The 22,666-nt window shown below is 41.7% G+C and overlaps 1 protein-coding gene across 2 annotated transcripts in view; it reads right to left on the minus strand.

Annotated features, from left to right (window-relative positions):
• Nucleotides 1-19,742, minus strand: part of gsk3ba (glycogen synthase kinase 3 beta, genome duplicate a) — a 59,546-nt gene extending 39,804 nt beyond the window's left edge. The window contains exon 1 of one of the 2 annotated variants that reach the window (XM_017713466.2): nucleotides 18,761-19,742. In XM_017713466.2, the coding sequence (XP_017568955.1) occupies nucleotides 18,761-18,848 (88 nt within the window). In that variant the 5' untranslated portion in view covers nucleotides 18,849-19,742. The remainder of the gene's footprint in view (nucleotides 1-18,760) is intronic. The other variant, XM_017713467.2, reaches the window with a different exon arrangement.
• Between the last annotated feature and the right edge of the window lie 2,924 nt (nucleotides 19,743-22,666).

Below are 22,666 nucleotides of genomic sequence, written 5' to 3' on the forward strand. Positions count from 1 at the left end.
CGGTGTGAATGGTATCCTGGATTTAATCAACTCTTCTGGAGGGTAAATGCTAGCACTATTCTATGGATTGATCAATGCCTTCCTCAATTTGGGTGGTAAAAAACATGAGTACCACCTCTTTTACTATTATTGTTTTTATCTTATACACTTAAAGACTCTTTTGCTGCCTTGAAGACATGGCTAAAATATAGTTATATGAACGCCACCACAGTGTCGCGTTTACTAGTGGGAAATGGATTTTTCAATGAGCCCTGAGTTTGGGGCGTGTCCAAAAAAAAAAAAAGCAGTAGTCACTGATCGTTAGGTACTTTTAACCGGTTGTATTTTACTTATTCAGCAATCACACATGAACACTTCAGGTTAAAAATCATTCACACACAGAGAAGAATCTTCTGCGATGATTTTCATTGGTTTAAACAAAAACTCATCTAATGTGCTACTCATTTTGTACTCACAACTAACATTCTCTTTAATGATAAGAGAAGTACACACAAAAAAAACGCATCATCAGCGTGTCTCTTATTTCTGACCAAAACCACTTCAACACAAATCACATCATACTTACAACTTCCGAAGTTATAAGCAGATACTTTGAGGAAAGACTTAAAGGCAGCATTTCATTTTCTCCTGATGTTTTGGCTTTCATTCACATAAAGCACAAATAAAATTGCCTGTGTGAAACGTGCTACATAAATAAACTTGCCTGACTACTGCCCTAATGGACGAAAACGGAAGGATTTCACAGAGGAGAGGCCATTAAGTTACTGGCGTAGTTTCTTCTTAACAGGTTCCCTATGACACTGTAGGCAAGATGATCTGTGAATGTGAGCCAAATGCCTCTTTGGGATGCCTGACAGTCTGTGTGCCTGTGGGGGAGTTTAAGCAGAGAATGAATCAAGATAAGGGAACCCTCAATCTGAATTTAATACAGTGCAAACATAACGAACAGATGCAACTAATATGAGCTCTGACAGAATCATGACAGAGTCTATCCGGCTGCAGAAGCCACAGCTCCATGCTTTGAGCAGAGATTATGTATGAAGTCTCTCATCACTAAGCTGTAGCGTCAGCGATCTGTATCATTTCCCCTTTTGAACAGTACAGCTTTGGGCACTGCAGCAGGCCATGGGGCTTTAACATGTGTACTGGGTTTGTAAAGGGGTATTTCACAGATTTTTCAATCTGAATGATTCAGTCATTATGATACGTCATTCAGAGTGGTTTGATGTGTAACAGCCTCATTCCTTAGAAAATTACAGAGTTAGAATTGCTCACAGAGGTGGAGATAAGAAGCAGACATCTGAAATGGTTAATGGCTCTAAAACGTCCTCATAGAAAGTTATTACATGGCTCAATGCCCTTGAGCAAAGCACCTAAACCCCAATTGCTCCCCGGGCGCCGTGGACAGGGCTGCCCACTGCTCCAGGCAAGTGTGCTCACTGTCCCCTAGCGTGTGTGTTCACTAGTGCACATGTATGTGGGTGTTTCACTGCACGGTTGGCTGTTCTGAATTCAATTTAATAGAGCCACAACCTTCTACTGTGACAAACCCGACATCATGACCACAGAAGAACCCTTTTCAAAAATGTTCTATATAGAACCATTTGCAGCACATTCTCCATGAATTTGAAGAACTATTTCACGATGCTGAAAGAAAGTTATGGTTCTATATAGAACCGATGTCTTTACTAAAGAACCCTTAAAGAACAACCTCTTTAAAGAGGGTCCAATTTTTCATTGCCATCATCTCAAAATCTTCAATAAAAATATCTACATTTTTAAGGGTTTATTACCTTTACACCATTTGGACTCAATCAGCACTTTGTGTGTTTCATGATCATCCAAACAATCAATGTAAATGGTCCAAAATTCCTAGGACTAAAGTCTTGTTACCTTAACGTTCATTACAGGAGAAGAAAAAGCTTTAAAGTTACTATTTTGGAGATTCGAGGTTTTAAAACATGAACTACAATCCTGTGTGTCCTTAATCTGAACCCTGAAAGTCTTTTAAAAAGGTGGTCTTGGCCTTCATACGTTATTTTACGAGTGTATATTTATTTTTCACTGACCAGAGCTTCACAGAGAAGAACTTTCTCTTGTAACTCTTTCATTTTTCCCCCTCTTGTTTTCCAAAGCAAATTGCTCGTCTTAAAATGGGCACTGTGCTTTCAAAGTCACTGAAGGGGCTGGTGGGGGGTGAATGTGTGGAATGTACTGGCAGTTTTGTTCTTTTCCCAACTCACTGCAGAAGATCTGATTCAGAAACGCAGACTCTCTCTGCCGATTTGCTAAGACCAAAGACACGAAACCAGTACATGATTATCACACCAACAACATAGCAGACGGTACAACACAGTGAACTGCTTCGCTCTAGTCTTAACAGTGCTGCCCCGTAACTCTGAAGAGTTGGTGAGATAAGAGTTAAGAGAGATAAGCACAGCAGAAAAGAGATAGAGCAAACGTTACAGCACCGCCACTCCACAGAGAAGTCCATACTGCTGCCTTTAGGTCAATGAGTAAGAGCTCCCTCCACTCAACAATATATACTGTATATAAAATTGAGAACATAACTTGGATATATTGGGGATGAGGAATGCTTATTTATTTTTAAAACTGACAATATTCCCTTAAAAAGGCTTCTTTAAAATATGAAGCTTAATGATTTGGCCACAAATGGATGTTGCAGATAGTTTTCTGCAGCAGAGCTTTCTTCACTCTCAACTGTGTGAAAACCATTTCCTTTGCGCTGCGTCTAATGATGGCACTTGTGCATTCCTTCCATCTCAAATGGTCACATTTGTACTGTGTTTTTCATAAAGACTCCAATAATGGTTTTCAGACACAGCACGTCACAGCCAACACCACCAAAAGCTCCAGGCTTTAAATCCTTGATAAAATCACTGTGAGAATCCTGCATTTGCACCTATACGAAATAAAAAAAGACCTAGAAGTGTCAACACAGTTTAAGTTTGACAAGTATGATAATCTCGTTTTTTAAAAAACAGGAATATCTTCCCATCTTTTCAAAGTTGAATGACTGCCTCCGACGTACGGCTATGTTCAAAATATCAATACAGAAATATTGTAACTAAGCTTGTGGTGACGCACGCATCGATACGACAGCTGCCAACAATACTTACGAATTTGCACAGCCTGCATATTCGCAAGTGAAAGACACTGCATTTAAGTCTGAGACCACAGCATTCAATGCATCCACCTATTGAAACGTGTTTTAATAGTTAGTTCACTTTATTTTTGTTATTACTTGCATCAGAAGCTGCACTTCATTTGCTTGTTACTTGCGTTTGTAGGCCTGCTTTGGGTTTTGCTGTTATGGTGCAACATGTGACCTGCAGCATGAGTCGGTGAACATTTTGTTGGTCACTGATAAGTTTACAGCCCCAGACTCTCACACACAAATCAAAAATGCTGACTACAGCCTGTGCGATTAAAGCAGAAAATTCAGTGCTCTGCCTGTCTGTGCTCTGACCTCTTAGTGAACCATACCTCCAATATAGTTCTTTGAAGCTCCCTCAGCTTTACTACTTTACTTTCTTGGATTTGTTGTACATGTATTTACCTTAAAACATTTTGAGCAATCATTAATACAAAAAGCCCCCCTTTTTTCCCCCGGTCTTGTTTGTTTACTCATTATAGACCTGATAAGGTAAACATGTCTGCTGTACATTTGCTGTGTCTCGTCATTATATTGTGTCATCGGTCATGGAGTTCAAAACATCCACAAACACTGCAGGAACGGTCATGAAATAGGTTTTGTTTTTTTACAGCAATTAAGGTCAATTGAATCCATACTATTCTTTTTTTGACAGGCCAGTCCCACACCTTATTTTCTTTGTCCTCCAAACACGACTTAGCCTTCAGTTGAACACGGCTCTTTCATTGATATGATATAATCAGACTGAATAAGCCCCGAAGTAAATTTTTTGCTCATGTAAAAACGGGTATTAAGTTCTTTATAGCACAGTTTTAAAAGACTGGAAATCACCTACTGATTTAAGACCTAGAAAACTCTCTTTCAGCAATATTGTTACAGTAAGAAACAATTATTAGGAAAAGTTCTAATTGTATGTATTTTACTCAAGACACTGTCTACTTATTTATAAAAAAAAAAAAAAAGCAAGAGTAAAAAAGGAAAACAAGCAAATAAATGTAGATATTTCTGTGTGTATGTGCTACCCGAGCTGAGTTGACACTGCAGATTAGTGTTGCATTTTCAAAGTGGTGGGAACGCTGAAGTGAACAGCAGGCTAGCTAATTAAATTACAATCGAATACCTTCTAGTTTCTCCTCTTGAATTCGCTGCTGAAGCATGAGAAAAACCTTCTAGTGCTTTTCTCAAGTTACAAAAAAAAATGTGGTAATGTGGGAATTTTTAAACTGTCATTTTAAGTGGTTAACACTGGGCTGGCTGTTATTTGTTTGCTTTGGCTGACATGATTTCCCATACCTTCACAAAAATCACAAACCAGCATTCAGGCACAGAATCAAGTACTACACAGTACTGTACGTCTTGTGGTCACTCCACTATCATGACTGACACTGTGAAAAAGGGCTACACAGAGCAAACCCGCCAGCAAGAGGACAAATGCTATGGTCCTGGACGTCTGAGCGTCACTCTACTGTTTCTTCTGTTGGTAAAGCACTTTTAACAGATCATCACAAAGGAAGTGTTCAGTGTTATTGCATCACTTCTTCCCAGTAGCGTATACTGTAGCTCTTCAATCGGAGAACTACTAATGTGAAACGTTACTGTCAAATAATAAAACCTGACTCATTTCCTTTAAACTCCCTAGCAGGCCATGCCTAAAAAGATAAAACCAGCAGACACTGCCTTTGCTGTTTTCTGATATCTAAAGCAATGCAGTGTAGAAATGACACACCAAGCTGACAGGCCTTTGTACGCATCCAGCGTTTAAACGCTACATGCAGTAGCGTAGTGTGACTGTGTTCTCTCCACTTCTCCCGAATCCAAAGACCCTCACAGTTCTTCTGACGGCTTTTTCCACTGCTTGTGATGCAAACCTGAGTTCAGAATCGTCGACACTGAATTTTCACTGTGCCATTTGGAAAAAGAAAAACAACCCCAAAGATAAACAGAGCAGAGTGGCTCCACAGAAATCAAAACCAACAAAACAGTATTAGGAAACCAGAGTTCAAATGGTGAACAAACACACCGGCTACAAAACTCTCCAGGCAGGAAAAACACGTGCATGACCGCAACTCCCCTTTGAAGTCCATTTAATGATTTGAGGTAAAAACCTTCGCTGTTATTGTGCTGTTAAAGGGTGGTCCTGGATCCTGGTACTCATTATGGAAAGCAAAGCTGTACTGCTGACTTTGAGACCCTGAGTGAAAACACTAAAACGTGCAGTGTTCCTACAGAACCAGGGCTGGGCAACACTGCACTAACCCACAACAGCACTGCGCTTCCTTCACAGGAAGATCCATTATTGGCAATCCAGGTCTTCCGACAGTCCTGCAAGCCTCTACCCAAAACTGGTGCCACAGGCAGCTCTTCTAGTCGGTCAAGAATCACTCCCACACAAAACAGTTAGTCAGTTTGTGTAGAATCCTCCTCGGCCTGGTTAGTGAGGGTTGAAATATCCCCAGCGGTGGCTGCTAATGCTCCAGTACAACCAAAGTTCAGACTTTTTCGTCACTTCTCCTAAAATTAAGCCCAGCACTAAAAACCCTCTCTCAATGTCCTACACACGCTGTTTTGATTGGCGAGTGCCCTGTTGACAGTAATAACGCAACTGCAAACAGGGCTGCAAATACATTTTAATCCTGGCAGAGAAACAATGAGGAAATGCAATTGTAAATGGACAAAGGCTATTCTGTTTTTAATATGTCAGTCATACCGTTAAGACAATGAAAATAAGATGACAAAAGCACTTTGCTTTTCCATATTCAATGTTCCCAGCCATTATACATAGAAACCCAAACACAAACACACATTTTCCATTTGAATTATGTCTTAAATAGCACAAAGTCACATGGGAAACAACTGTAACCACATATTTAGCATTTTTAAATCTGAATGTGAAACAATAGCTGCCCCAGTTTACTGCTTTAACGCTGCAATTCATGCAATTAGAGCAACATCTACTGTTCCTTAGGCAACTTTAAAACCTGTGGTCGGCCTGAAGCAGTGACCTACCACATGTCAATTATAGAACTCCGTCAGAAGCTTAGGTCTTGTCCAATCAAATTTCCCAGCGTTGACTGCTTTAGGTGGGGGCACGGTGGCATGGTGGGTAGCGCTGTCGCCTCAGAGCAAGGAGGGCCTGGGTTCGATTCCCCAGCTGCACGTTCTCCCCGTCTCTGCGTGGGTTTCCTCCGGGTTCTCCGGTTTCCTCCCACAGTCCAAAGACATGCAGTCAGCTCAACTGGATATGCTAAATTGCCACTGGGTGTGAGTGACTGTGTGCCTGTCTGTCTGTCTGCCCTGCGATGGACTGGCGACCTGTCCAGGGTGTATCCTACCTTCCGCCCGAAGACTGCTGCGATAGGCTCCAGCACCCCCCGCCACCCTGGCAGAAGAAGCGGCTTAGAAAATGGATGGATGGATGGTTGACTGCTTTACGAATGTGAAACCCAGAACAAATGTCCTTTCTTCATTAGGTGAACAAATTTTGTAATAATCACATTATCTTCTATAGTCCACAGCCCTCAGTTTACAGTTTACTCCCCTCATTTAGCAGCTGTTTCAGCTCATTAGATAATTGGACTCCTCAGACTCTGAACCAGTGAGAATTAGGGGTGGATAGATACGAGAATTATGAGCAGACACAGATGCATAAATATTCAGAAAATGCAAAAATCGGGACTAAATCTATCTGGATTGGCATTAAAGAAAAGTATAACTACTTCTGTAGGGTTACCGATGTAGTGAAATGAATATAATACAGGCATTTTAGCACAGCAACCCAGCAACGCCGACACATTTTGTTCTTTCAGACTATAATAAATACAAATATCTCCAAAATTCAGTATGAAATATTGGTTAAATCTGTCTGAGTGGGGCCACATCCCTCCAAAATGTGTTTGAGGGCATCAGTGTGACCTATTATAAAACATCATGTTATGTGATACAGCAATGTGATCAGAAAGCCTCCTGTTCAATCAAATTATTTGACTGCTGCATGAACAGTACCAACATCTACCAATTCCTTAAATCTAAGTTTTTATTACATGAGATTAAGCCATTAAAGCAACATAAACTTAGGCACTCTGTTGGTTACAGATTTGTACATCATCTAAAACAGTAGTGAACTGGATGGTGAATAAGAAACGAGTGAGCAGCTAAACAGCGCTAAACCACAATTACGCACACCAAGTAGTCTAGAAGGCACAGGAAGTAGATTTGGGTGAATCAAGCTGAGTCTGACCTCGTTCTCTGAAGTCACTTCCTCGTGGGTGTGAGAAAGACAGAGAGAGAAGGGGAGGAGAGAAATAAGGAGGGACAAAGAAAAAGAAATGAAGGTTGGACACGAAGGCAGGAAAAACTGGAATTTGAATGTATGGAAAACTATAAAAGGCAGAACTTTCTGCTCTTTTTATTCACACTCACACCACAACATTCTCTATAACTGAGTAATAATATCTAGATATGGACATCAGAAAACATAACAGATGGTGTATGGAAACTGAATAATACACAGCGCTGCAGCCCTACCACCAAGTCATTCCATACAAGACAGGTACCAAATACAAATTTAAAGCATTTATGTTACGCCAACCCTGAGCTTCTTTAACGGATTCTGTTATACACTGTTAGAAATAAGGGTTCTGTGCAGGTACATCAAGGTACAAACAATGTAACTGTGCCCTCAAAAGGTACGACAGTGGTTTTCAGGTCCAACTGTGTAGCTTAAATAAGGTCCCCAGATGAAAAGTACATATTTGTACCTTTTCATAACCCAATGTTTTAAAACAGAACAAACTAAAAAGCCTGGAGACGAGACGGGGTGTGAGGAATCGATACAACTTAGAAAATATCATTTCAATGGATTATGATACAATTATGCTCCCTGACTAAAGGTACTGAGACGGACCCTTGAGGGTACCACCCCAATGACAAGAGGGGTACTGACCCAGCGACAGTTTGGTATCTTTTCTTCCCGAGTGTGCTCATTACATAATATTTAAGACTTTTATACTATATAATAAATATACTCACCATATTACTGACATTCTTTCATTTTTAAAGACTTTATGTAGTGAAAAGAAAAGATCTTGCTTGAAATCCACCGAGGCGATACCTTCTCTTATGCCAAATACAAAGCCTAGTCACAGCATGTGCGAGTGCCACGCCCTCTCCCTGCTCATGGATCCTTCTTCGTTCCCCATCCCCCATTCTCATTCTTCCTCCCTTAGAAAAGACTCATGCAGCTTGGGGCCCACGGCTGCTCTTCATTGAGCTCCTCAGTCCAGTGGTCTACAGCCCAGAATCAGTTTTGTGACCACTCTCAACATAAAAAGGGATGGAAACAAGATCAGTGCTTGTGCTGTGAGCTCTTTTGTGAACACCAGCTGTGGACAACTGGCCAAAAGACATCTACTGTGACTTTCTGTGACAGAGTATTCATTTAATCCTGAGAATTACTGACTGAAGGTTTTGATCTAAATCCACTGTATTGGTGATGGGAAACAAGTCCTGTGCAGTTACGTGCTCCTCCAGGACTGGAGCTGATTGACACACCATCAAAGGCTTGGCTGTAATGTGTTATTTATTACGGCTAACCTGACTGACTGACTGACTGACTGACTGACTGACTGACTGACTGACTGACTGACTGACTGACTGACTGACTGACTGACTGACTGACTGACTGACTGACTGACTGACTGACTGACTGACTGACTGACTGACTGACAGACAATCACAAGACCTGCATTTAATTTTGAGGAAAAAAAATTATAGCCTACATTGTCAACAAACTTGTCTTAGGTTTTAAATTGAACTTTACAACTCGGAGCTTGTGAAATGCCGGGAGATAAGGTAGACCAATCGGAGGCAACCACACCTTCAAGTCTTGTGACATCACATCTACAGATTATTGCCAGTCTGGCACACTACATTCGGGGCTCGAGCCAGAAAAAGGGTTGATACTCTGGCCTTCTTGGCCAACAAATAAATAAATAATAAAAAACAGGACAGAATCTGAATTTATATTAATTGCAAGTGAAATCGCAGTCACAATAATTAGTATAATTAGATGTTTTTCCCAAACTGTTCATCCCTATATGAGACTCGGTTTGACTGGTTAATTGATGCGTCACCATTTGCGGCACTGCTGTTAACAACGTCAGAATATGTGACAAAGGTGCATATTTAAGTATTACACCTTAAAGATTATGAGCAAAATCTTCAAACAGACATTTTAGGTACCATATTGTTTACTTTGTATGTTGCAGTTTACACCCTGGCTTAATATTACTGCTACAGCCTGTAGCTTGTTAACAGTCTGCTGACCAGGTCAGATAAGTCAGTGTCGTACTATGCAATGCTACAAAACCTCTCACGTGTGGGTGCCAGTAAACCTGAACATCAGCATGGAGAACGAAATCCAAACCTTTTGAGTCGACTCAACTCTCAAACTGTCAGACTCTTGGGAGAGAGTCTTTTTCAGACCGACTCTCAGCTCCAAGTAATACAATTCTTATGCAGTTTTGCTGAACAAGCAAATATGCCAGTTGAGTTTTAATGCACACTGAAATACCTGACAAGCCAAATGAACCAGTCTGAATGGAGAACATTGCTGGCAAACGATTGGCTGGTGTGTCCTGAGCTTAACATAACTGGTCTCTTAGACAGTGTTAGCTTACTTAACCCAGAATATGTACTGAGGACTAGAGATGCAATGCCCATTAGCGAAGAGTCTCATTAGCTGGTGGTGGAACGACACAGATATTGCCCATTCATCTTCTTTCAAATTTTGTACCAAAAGACATTAAAATGTTGAATTGTGAAATCAATAGAATCAAGAGTCGAGTGCATCAGCACCACAGATATTACTTTGCTATTCGAGTCATTTTCCCTTCTTTGCTTCCTGTTATCATCCTTACTTTCTCTTAATGCAACAGCTAAAAGAGATCTATAAAAAAATAAAAGATGGAAAAAAAAAGAGATTCACTGCACAACCACAAAGCATGTCAGGTTTATCCTGTCAAACTCAATTTGTATCCATTCACATGAGAAGACGGTCAGAGCGGTGGCTTTTAAATGCTAAACAAGGGTCTTATTGTTCCTGGACAGCTGCCTTTCCGACAAACAAACCCGGGGGGAGGCAGTCTGACGAGTCACACGTCCCACTTCAGATCCTGCTGCTTCCACTATAGCAGCCTCTTCTAATCAGCTGCCCAGACGTGTGTGTGTGTGTGTGTGTGTGTGTGTGTGTGTGTGTGTGTGTGTAGTTGTAAATGACTAAAGTAGCGTGTGTATCTGTGTGTGAACGCAGGAAAGCAATACAATATTTCCTCAGAGGATCTATATCTGCATGGGCTGCTCTGATTAGCTTTCATTAATCACACCGGGCTGCACGATTTCTGAGACCTACAAAGTTAAATCTGCAACACCAAATTATTCCATAAAACAGATATTTATCTATGTATTCCTGAAAAGAATCAAGAACGGAAGTTTGGTCCATTAAAGAGTAAAATATTAAAGAGTAAGATCAGGTCTGCATTTCTTGGTGTGTTACAACAAAAGAAACAAGAGAGACACAAGAGTGAATCTACAAGGCTGCCTTTCAAATAGGACCAGATGTCACTCAATAAAAATGACAGGAAAGAATCAGAGAAAAGAGCACATTAGTTATTCCACTCATCAAGTCTTTTTATGTTAACCAGTTGCTGTTAGTATTTTCAGAGCACGGCCAACTCGGTACCTTTTAATCCTGCAAGGCACACTGCCTGCACATGGCTGACGGGTCTTCGAGTAGCGTTCATCAATTATTTACAGTGATGACAACATAGTACATAATTTATTCACCTTCACCATATCCTTCTAACCACAATACTAATATTTGTATGTCACTGCTATCGGAACAAAACCTCGTATCTCCAAAAAGAAGCAAAAAAACCTACTTTAATTTTAATGTAAGTCAATGGAACCAGAATTTTTTCCAAGTCATTTTGGGTCGTTTCTTTTGGTCCATTCATTATGAAATTTATACACAATGTAAAGGACAGCAGGCATTTTCAAATGATGTCAAAAACTGAAAAACGGTCCTCAGACAGCAGCGATATACAAAAACATGTTATAGGACCACATGACAGTGACCGTCACTGCAGGCTAACAGCACATCACGGCTGCAGAATCACTCCTTATTAAAGAAACAGTGCAGTGCATCAGCCAATCTGTAGTGTTGTTCAAAATCTCAACAGTTTCATTTCAGCTGCTACACAGTTATTAATCCCTATCAAACACCCATAGCATCACACCTTATAGTGTATAGACGATGCATATTACAAATTCCAATATATGCCATAATGTGAAAGAGGCTTACTAAAGACGCTGCATGAGTTTGGAGCTCCGACACATCTCAGCGTGGAACATGCATGCAGACAGCGGAGGGCGCTGTGCGCCGGTTTCTGTACAAATGCAGGTCGTTATTATTTTAACTACTAAAAAACAACACAGTGAGCAGGCAATGTAAACTTAACACGAGCAGCTTTACTGACAGATTTAGACTTTTGGAGGCACAAATTGACAACACCTAGTTAGCTGGCTAACATGCTTTGCTTGCTCACCCTGAAGTTCTACCTCAGTGCTGACGTTCTGGTTCTTGTAGCTGGCCGTCCTCCAAAAGTCAAAAGCACTGCGTTAGTGGTGCAGGACAGCTAATCATGATCTTGTATCTTTCTGTGGTGGTTTCCCCTTATTAGTTTTAACTGCTTACCAAGAATGTCTGCAAATAATCTGAGCAATCGCGATTCGCGCGGTGACATTACTGAAGGCTTTTCACCAAAATGTCAGTTTACAGGGCAGCATAGCTGCCAAAGGAAAAAATGTTTAACTGTTTTATTGGTCTTAAAAGAATAAAACGTCTTGGATGCCCAATTTCTGAATTATGTCTCTTTTTTTGTGTGTGTGTCCGAAACGTGCTGTCATAAAACCTTGCCTCTCAATTTTTGCTCTTCAGTTTTCACATAATGTGAAAATGCCTGTTGCCCTTTTCATTATGTGTAAATTTCAAGGTGATTGGACCAAAAAACGTATCAAAAATACTTGGAAAAAGTCTGGTTACGTTACCAACGCAACTGATGAAAATGCATCTAATTCAGGTCCTTTGGTGTTACATAAACACATGATTGTGAAAACGTTGAAAACCGAATGCCAACATCTTAAATGTGGCCAGTCAACTGTATAGTAACTGACAGGCAATGGCCACACCTATACTTACAGAACACACCAACGATTCAGGAAAGCCAAAAAAAAATTAAGAGAAAAAAGAAAAAGGTTTTCCCAGCACCACCTGTTCAGCTCTTCACAATTACGCTACCTGTGTATTAATAGCTGTGGAAGTATCTGTGGAGGAGAGAGAGACAGCTAATCATGTGCAAGGTAGCTTACGCAGGAGGATTGAAGAAGGAAAAAAAAGAAAAACTACAACAGATGGGCTCTTCCTCATCTCCTCTCTGCATCAGAGAGAGAGAGAAATAAACAGAGTGGGTTCTCTACAAGACAGCCGTCTCCTCCTCACTCAGCATTCAGCATTTCTGTCTATGACTAGTCAGTAAAAAAGACGTCCCTGAGGGAGAGGTGATATTTCTGAAAGTGCTCTTGCGGCACACGTGGGAACTCCTCTATGTGCAGCTCCTGTTCTCCATCTTCAAAAATCTAGGATCCTCAGCTGATCCTCAAGAACACAGATGAGCCTTCACAGTGGTTTTCAGCTCTGAAGATAAAGAGCACTGCGTAGTCTTAAGTGGAGTGACGAGCCCGTGGGAGGGTGAAAGGAAAGGTTTCCTTTCCTCTGCAAAGCACACTCTGTCAAAGTCTGAGGCGGAACTGAAGAGCAGTGCTCAGCTGCAGAAAGCCAAAGACAGACCACTCTGCAGTCCCTGCATGAAGCTCTAATTTTCTGCATGTTACTCTGAAAGACTCCTTTAGCCATTAACCCAGCATTACATAACTGCACTTATCCATTTATGACAGATTTGCATTGTCGGGCGGGGGGAATAAAACCTCAGGTCTGCTTCACCATGCCGTTCAGCAGACCGGCATCGGTGGGCAGTCATTTCCTGCTGACAGGGTCGACTGGTTCTGTGATTCGGCCACTTGTGATGTGGAGAACAAAGGCTGGCTAATTTCTACGGGCCGTGGGAGGCTTTCTGAGCATTCTCCAAATAAACGAGAAGATCAAAGGGAACCGTACGTGCATCCTGAAGTTCATTCTGAAACGGGTTTCTATCAACGTTTCATGTCCTTAATGGGCAGATGCTTATTTCTGCACTGAAGAAAGTCAGTGTCTTTTCACGCAGGTTCTCGTTCTTGATTATACTAGTAGATAAGCCATTAATGAGCACTTATGAATGTTCTGTATGTTTATCAGAGCATCTGCAGGAACCAATGAATTCAATGTAATGCATTTTAAGTCACTTTTAATGACATCTTTAATGCTGCTTTGAGCCAATTATTTCATGAGCTTCTCCGAGATCATTATGTAGCAGTAGAAGTCAGTAATATGAGTCCCACTTCTATTAGACCTTGCATTAATCTTAACAATCTTAACAAGATAACACACTCTAAAGTACTAGTGGAATTTTTTTGGTTTTATCTTAACAGCATTTATTGCAGCGATCTTCATTTTGTAAGTGTCTTAAGTTCCACTAATAAGACCATTCTGATTTCCGTTGGTGCTTCTACTGGGAATTTCAATGTTATCTAGGGGCCAGGCTAGCGGTAGTGAACACTCAGATCACACACAGGGTTTAATGCTATTTAGCTCAGCTCAAGTTTAAATGTTAAGCCTGTAAGAGGCAAGTGGCACATTCTTGTATGTACTTTGTACGATGCGATATGTTTGAGTTACTGTGAATCCAATAGTCAAGCCTAATTCTGAATATTATTGGAGGAGCCTGTTAGCTGTCTGCTGAGGGTTTCAGCCTTGGGTTAAACAAAGCTTTTTGCTGCATACACAGACAAATTGTAACAGTAACATGTAATTTTACTACATAAACGTTGTAACAATCTCAAGCATTTGTGAGTTCCTGCTGGTGTCTTTCAAGCAATGCTTACCATTTTTATGAAGAACTTACAGCCTGCCAAAAGCAGCCCTACAACCAGCACACGGCCCTAATTATTACACTGAAAAAGTCGGCTTTAGTTTTTTTGAATGCTTCAATTCTCTTGCAATTCATCTTCATCACCTTTCCATGTTGCTTTTTCAAGGTCAAAAAAATATTTAATCTGATTACAAGAATAACGAACTGCAATTAAATGAGTCCTAAGAACTACAAATGCTTTACCCTAAGAAGCGATTCATGACCTGGTCACAGATTTGTGCGTGTTCTGTGCTGCTCTGTGTGGGTGTAATTTGCTTGCCACCATTTCTGGAATAATTAAAGTTACACTGAACTGACTTGGTATAGAGTACAGAGGCAGTCTACAATGTATTGTAATGCATACAGTAAAACAGGAACACATCAATAACTGTGAGAAGTGCAACAAACTCGGTGACCGCAAAGGTGGGAACACTCTCACACGCCAAAGGCAAGAGTTGTGCTGAAGTTGCAGAAAAGCTTTTACACACAGACACACACAGACAGTAGATAACAGAGAATAGTGAAAGGTGACACCATCTCTACCAAACCTATACTAAGACAAAGTTGTATTCCACGATGGCTTTAGGCCTTCAGCCTCTATGCAACCAAACTCAAATCAGTGAGCTACATAAATTAATCAAACTGGGCAGACTTCATCTCATTATCATTATACATGAGCCAAATCATAATACATAACTCTAATCAATGACTGAAAATAGGACCGATTTGCGCTTACCCAATGAAGCACTGTGCACATACTGTACCCACACATACACGTTCACTCTCTTGCAGCACTGCTGTCTTTTAAAGCCATTACTCTTAACATGCAGGCAACTGGAGCCATTCCTGGAGGAGGCTTTAAAGAACAGGTGGCAAAATTACTGCCTCTATCAACAGCCTGAAAGGAGGAATAAACAGAAACACACACCAACCAACACAGAACCAAATTAACACCATCCCTCTCATCAAGTATTCTTGTATCTGGACATGAGTGAAGCTTAAAACTCAAAGACGCTGTTGTCTTAAGTGCTGTGGCCCAGAAGGAACCCGGTTTGGCACCCCTGCCATACACGGTCCACATTTCTGCTTCATGCTGGCTTACAATACACGTGGACCAAGCAAAGGATGAAGGGGGAAAAAAAGGAGTAAAACATGGCCTTTAGTTGTTCATCAAACACTGGACTGGGCATCCTAAAAGTTAGGGTTCTAACCTCAAACAGTGTCCTGACGTTTTTATCTTAACACAAAGGCCGACATTTTAGTTTCTCATCTCTTATAACTGTACGACTTACGTTTTATAGTAATTTGTAGAAAACACTCAAGTCTTTATTTCTTTTTATTCATCTTCAACTTTATCATATTTTAGGATTAATAGCAATATTAAGCCTAGTGATCAGGGAGGTAAAACAAAGACTGCTCATTGAAAGGCGTAATTTACTTCAAGATTCTGTTTCGTCTGTCCAGAACATGCGTCACTGCTCAGGTTGTCTGTTTAGGATCTATCTACAGTCCGTAAAGCATCACACACCCTTTTCTGAGAGGGACAACCCACCGTTCACTGCTGAGCCTACTGACACACAACATGGAGACCTCCATCTCCACTACTGTAGGCCTATTAGTCAGCAGCTATTGATTTTGCCAGAGGTTTGTTGTAACTGTGCATCACTGTTAAACAGTACCATGAAGGACTGTCACCAACATTTTGCACGTAAAACCGTCCTTCACTCTGAACTGCCCCTTCACAATGGACTACTGCATGACAGGCCTAAAGGCTTCATCTGCCAGTTGGCTTATTTCATTAAAAGAACTTGGAGACCTTTTATTACAGAATCCGTACGTGGAGTGCGACTGATCAACTTGTAGAATATCATTTTTCTAAAAATGAATGTGTAAACTGTCTAGAGAAAGAGCGATGGATTACAAATGGGCTAATGTGTAGTGCCTCTATTTGATCCAGCACAATACAATCTAAAATGAAGGTTTAATATGGAGATACTGCTGGGTGATACTCATTTTCAGCTTGTGATTTTCCTGAGTGTAAGACTGCTTGAAAGGAAATGTCAAAAAAACAATAAATAAATAAGTGATAAAAAAGATTCAACCTTTCTGGAAATCTGCTTAACATTTACTGGTCTGTATACGGTTCCCTTCTGGTGTAATTCTAAGGGTACTTTCACACTTACCCTGTTTGGTCTAAATGATCTGGACTTTTCTCTTTTGCCCAAACCACAGTATCAGGAGTGAAAGGTGCCTTGTACCACAGTCAGTATCAAAAGACCACAGTTTGGTCCAACCAAAACAGGTGGTTTCAGTCCAGACCAAATTAAGTCATGCTTCACTTCGTTTGCAGCGTGAAAACGCTTTTTGGATGGTTCACACTTTCAGACCAACTACAGGAAGTTGAGGCACGCTACCGTCACCCATTAAACAATAACAGAAGAAAAAGGTCAGAGAGAAGTAAAATGAGCTGCAGCATCACAGAGAGAGGAGGACATCATATTTAACTGCCCCTTGGTCCAAGGGAAAAAGCCAACTTGGAAAAAAAAAAAACTCAAGAATTCTGAAACTTCTACCTTACTTTCTGAGGGGATATGACATTTTTCTCCACTTAAACGGAAAAGGCTACCTGCCGAATCAGCAACATGCTGATGTCACAGTCCTCCACGACAGTGTTTCTCAACCCTGGTCCTGGAGGCCTGCTGCCCTGCACTTTAATGTCTTCCCTGCACCACACACACCTCATCCAGCTGATCAGCCCACTACTGTCCATTACTGTTAAAGTGGGTGTGTTAAAGCCAGAAAAGCAGTAAAATGTGCAGGGCAGTGGGCCTCTAGGAAAAGGGTTGAGCAACACTGCTCTACAAACCACGTCAGATATAGGGAGACGCAGCCCATGTAGGTGATGACGGGACATAGATGCGTCATGCAAAGTTCCTTAGGGCGCTCACTAAATTGCAGTGTGAAAGTAAAACTTACCGGATCAAATGTATAAAACATAAAAAAACACGGACCTTGGTTCGGACATTCATGCGTGAAAGACAGTCGTGCGCTGGAGGTTAGGGAACTGGCCCTGTGACCGGAAGGTTGCCGGTTCAATCCCCAGCGCCGACAGTCCATGACTGATGTGTCCTTGGGCAAGACACCTAACCCCCAATTGCTCCCCGGGCGCTGTGGATAGGGCTGCCCACCGCCCTGGGCAAGTGTGCTCACAGCCTCCTAGTGTGTGTGTGTGTGTGTGTGTGTGTGTGTATTGACTAATGTCTATGTGGTGTTTCACTTCACGGATGGGTTAAATGTGGAGGTGAAATTTCCCCGTTTATGGGATTAAAAAGTAAACCCAAAACAAGCAATGCAAGATCTCCAGGACATTACTTTCCATATAGTTAAGAAGCACAAGTTCATTTACTTTAATATAATCTGATACACTAACAACCTGATTTCTTATGGAAGACATACAGGGCTAAAACCTTTCCTATCTGAATTTTCCACTCCACCTTAAATGGTGCAGCTGCTACATTCCGTACTGTACAGGCACCAGACTGCAACTGCATCATCGTTTAAGGTGAAGCGGAAAATTGGAATAAGAAGCTGGCGAACAATAAAATGTGTGTGCTACTGGCATTGACAGGTTCCCTTCTGGTGTAACTCTAAGGGTGCTTTCACACTTACCTTGGACCAGACTTGAGCTGTGTTACTGACATTGAACAAAACACTGAGTTATTAAGTCTCATCAGTAGGGATGGGCAAGATTACGATATATTACCGTTACTGTGACAAATTGGGTCACAGTACATTTGTGTGAGCATATTGTGGATTTCGCCAGTACCACGTTTGTATGAGCACAATTATGCTCGTCCAACTGGCTTTAGTTTAGTGCAGCGTGTAAAATACTGAACAGAAATCAATGCAGCTGTAGATTTTTCACTATTCTAGTATTTTATTCTGGATTGTGAAAATGTGCTGAAGTGGCATGAAACACTATCACTGCTGTATCGCCCACCCCGACCACCCAGCAGTGTAGAGACCCTTGTGGTCGCCTCTTCCACAGCACAGCGAGGCCTGCTGGGCTGGTGAGCAGCACGCTGGCCGAGTCAAAAATGGGGCACGTCTGATTGATCTCTGCCCAAAAGGTGACACTTGCTCCAAACTCTCACATATCAGCCGAGCAGTGAACCGAGCGCTTACACACACCAAGCTGTGCGCCATTTACGCTCGGTTTAACTTACGAGGATGAGGCGGCTTCCCATCCGCCAGCTTCTTGTTCGAATTTCCCCGTTCTACCTTAAACGCCTCAGGCGCCAGAATGTAACTGCTGCACCATTTAAGGTGGAACGGGAAAATTCGAACAAGAAGCTGGCGGATAGGAAACCGACTTCACCTTCGTTCAGAGGTCGCACTCGGGATTAACAACCGATTTTTTCAGGCATGCAGTGGATACGAAAAAGAAGAGGAAACCCGTACTCACTGCTGACTTTCATGCTGCCGAAGGCGGACGGCTGCGGCACCGGTTTGCAGCTCTCTGCGAAGGAGGTGGTCCTAGGCCGGCCAGACATTATTCCCTCCCTCCCCAAAAGAAAGTCCTCCAGGTATCCTAGTGAATTCGCTTATTACTGTTGCGAAATGATATCCGACCGGACCCGCTGGGATCCCTTTATCTCCGAGTTAAATTATTTGTCCAACAAAAAAATGGAGGAGGGCCGTCCAAGGACCCTTTCTTCAACTCCCGTCCACCTAGGTTTAGTCTTTCTCTCAGATCATCTCTTATTTTCCTGTAGATGGAGTCCACTTCTACAACACGGAATACACGTCTGTCAGTGGAATGAAGTCATGAAACCGGCCTTTTTCCCAGTTTCCCCTCGAACGACAACGAAACAGACCTGCCGGCTCTCCCTTTTCTAGTCACTGTAAAACTGGTCTGCTATTTATAAACCTCAGAAACACACCCGAAGGGCTCAGTACGCCGAGGATTGAGCGCTGTGTTTCGTATGAATGAGACACCATTTGGTGTTTCTCTTCATATACTGAGGTGGGGACTCAACGACCCAGCAGCAGCAGCACCAGCAGCCATGGCGGCTCCCCTTCTTCGCTTCAGCCAAGGATTCGGAGGAGTGTTTTCCAGTTGCCCGGTTTGGAGACGGATACCCGCGGCCTCTCCGCTCCGGCTAACTCCATACACAGCAACAGTCACAAAAAGAGCCCGCGCTAAGACAGCCTGAGTGTTTAAAACGCCCAAGTCTTGAATCCTGTGAGGGAAAACCGGCGCAGGAGTCCAAACGGCGAGTCAGAGAATCTGCTCTTTTTTATCTCCTCTCTCTCCGTCGCTCTCCGTGCTCGTTCTCTTTGTCACTCCGGCCGGCCGTTACGCAGTCTGCGTATCTCGCGAAGCTTGGCAACGGACGGCCAACGAGAGCGCGGACGAGCCCTAGCGACGAGAATCGGAAAATGTGAACGCGCGCGAAGGCCTCGGGAACGTTGTTTGCGACGGCCAATCAGACGCCCGTTCTGTCAGCGTGGGCGGGGCGTGCTCAGCGCTTCGAACCAATCGGACGCCCGCGTTCGCAGAACACATGGCGTAAATTGTCCAACCGGCCGGCGTTCTAAAAGACGTGGCTGACGTTGGCCTGCCCATGCGTGGGCGGAGCCTGCATAGAGATTGATCGCAGAACCAACCTTTAGACTTCAACTCATCGAAGACGCGCAGCCAATCGGAAAGCGTGTGGCCGGTAACCAAGCAGCGCTGTTGCTAGTTGCCCGAAAGGTTTGCTGTTTTGCACTACCGGTTTGCAGTGTGCAGCATTAAAGGGCCCATATCTCTGACAACGGGTTTTTCTTTGTTTGTGTAATATAGAAGGAAACTCCATCAAAGTTTCAAAGGGTACCATTCTATACCTACTGTCCAAATATAGAAACTAAGCCCCCGAAACAGCCTGCTTTAAAATGCTCTTGTGATGTTATCAAAACCAGTGATTTTGTGATGTCATCAAAACGATGTGCCCCGTGTTGAAGTTATAAGAAGTGTTTCAGCCCGAACTGTTTTTTGAATGAAATTCTGATTGCGCAGCCAATCAGAACAGAGCTCCTTTAAATGTGTCAATCAGTACCAAAAAAACGGCCTGTTTAATTCTGAGGGAAATGGGAGGTTTAAAAAAGTCATGTTGATAATAATTATGGATGTTTATGGTCAACAAAAAAGTTACAAGTAAACCTCAGGGGAAAATACAAAATGCAAAAAAAAAAAAAATAGACAGATATAGACCCTTTAAGGTGCCTCTCACCTCTGCATCCACACATTTTATTATGGCTGTGGTGTGGGTTTTTTTTTATTTTTTATTTTTTAATGGTTTATTTTTTTGGTTAATAACTTTTTTTCCTGAGGTCTTCAAGTGTGACAGAATGACCACATTATTTCTTTCAGCGGTCATCATGTCTCTTGTTAGGCTAATGTCAAAATTACCATATGCACAGTGCTGTGACCAGAAGAGGCGAGATTAATATCACAGCAGCAAGAGAACAGATTTCTTGTGACCTTTCAACCACAACATGAGCGATAAATGACTTTCTTTCACTGGACCATGCCACTTAACACAGAAACACATTTATGTGCTCATTATAGGCACGAGAAAGAGAGAGAGTGAGTTTGTGTGCCTTTGTTGGGGTAGGCTAACCACAGATGTGGATAAATTTTACATGTTTAAAGTCAAGCTGGTGAGGAGACTGGACATTGCATTATTTGCTGTATTTCCAAAAGCATCCAGATGCCCTTTCTAATTAGTGAATTCAGCTACTTTAAGGCCCACCCACTGCTGACATGGCTTGTATAATCCCCACAGAAAAACAATGACCAAAGAATGGGATGCTCTGGAGCCTAAGGTCACCATGTCCAATGCCAAGCATCAGCTAGAGGGGTCCAGTAGTTATTGAACTGAGTTACTGAGTTATTGAAGCCTTAGTATGTAATAATGCTGGGATTTTTGTTAAATGTTTAATGATATGATGTTATAATGTATTAACAGTAATATCTTGAGAAGTTGAGATTCAATCTTTTGGATATTAATTTCATTCTTGAGAATACACAGATTACTTGGTCATTGTAAAATCATCTACAGCTCTGATTGTCGTACTACACACATCTAACCATTCTTCATTTTCACTACTTTTTGAGTAGAGTAGCAGCATCATATTAGTCATTTTATACATGTATCTTGAGCAACATTGGCTTTTTATGGTTGTAAACAGTGATTCTGAGATTTTCAATGGCAGTGTGGCAGTGTACAGAAAGCACCATTCAATGGAGATCCATTCGGTAAATGAGATGTGTGAGTGCGAAGAACCTTTTCAATTCCAAGTTTAAATGAAAATATCAGATTTTTTCAATGTCGTCTCAGACTTTTGGACTCTATAAGGAAGACTTGGACCTCTCAGAGCTTGAGTAAGAGAGAATCTGACAGAGAGGACAACAGACAGAGAGAGAGAGACTGAATAAGAGATGGAGCAGGAGACTCTGGAGATGATTTTGAACAAGCTGATTTCTCATCTATTATTCATTCAGAGCTGGGCACAGATTAGGAAGGCTGTGGAGTTTTGTGAGTCCTCTAGGTTAGGCTGTGCAATTTGAATGGAGCCCTGGAAATGTTAGTAAGAGCCAGTTTGGTCTTGTGGCCTAACTGCAGTAGTTGCCATGGACTACTTGTTTAAACGGCTTCATGCCTGTGGCTATGTTTGTGCTACCCCTGCTGAACGGATCCTGAAGGCAGAAGCAGCACACCATCATGAAACTGCTGTATAAAACCACAAAGGTTTATAGAGCGGATAATATGGACAAATTATAATGCACTTTTTACATCCTGCATGATTCAGACACCCCTTCTAATTAGTGAATTCAGCTACATTAAACAGTGAATTTTTTAGAATATCTGCACGATCATTGACATTTGTAAAGAAAAAAAAATATTTACATTGATGGTAAGAGGAACCAGAGAACCGAAAGTAAAAGTATTTTTAAATATAGGCAGTTTATTTACTATCTCACACCTCCACTGCACCTACATGTTCCTTCAGAGTTTTAAGTAATGTTGATGTTAAAATAGTGGTAAATCTGGAAAAAAAACGTTTTTTGGGGGGGAACTTTTTTGCCTCACAGTACATTTTGAACCTCTACACCATGAATGGGTTTTAAAAAGTATGTTTTAGGGCAAAATCTCATCTCAAAATTACCATAAAATAATATGTCAGAAGTGTTTTTGTAACTGTTTAATCTAATAACTTTCTCTGAGGTAGCTTTTAGAGGCATTAAATGTTTTGGGCGTTAGGTTCTTGTCAATAATCTTACAGGACTGGGCAAGTTTCTCTAAAAACTCCACTCAATCCTATT

Source organism: Pygocentrus nattereri, chromosome 6 (assembly GCF_015220715.1).
Source record: "Pygocentrus nattereri isolate fPygNat1 chromosome 6, fPygNat1.pri, whole genome shotgun sequence".
NCBI lineage: Eukaryota > Metazoa > Chordata > Actinopteri > Characiformes > Serrasalmidae > Pygocentrus > Pygocentrus nattereri.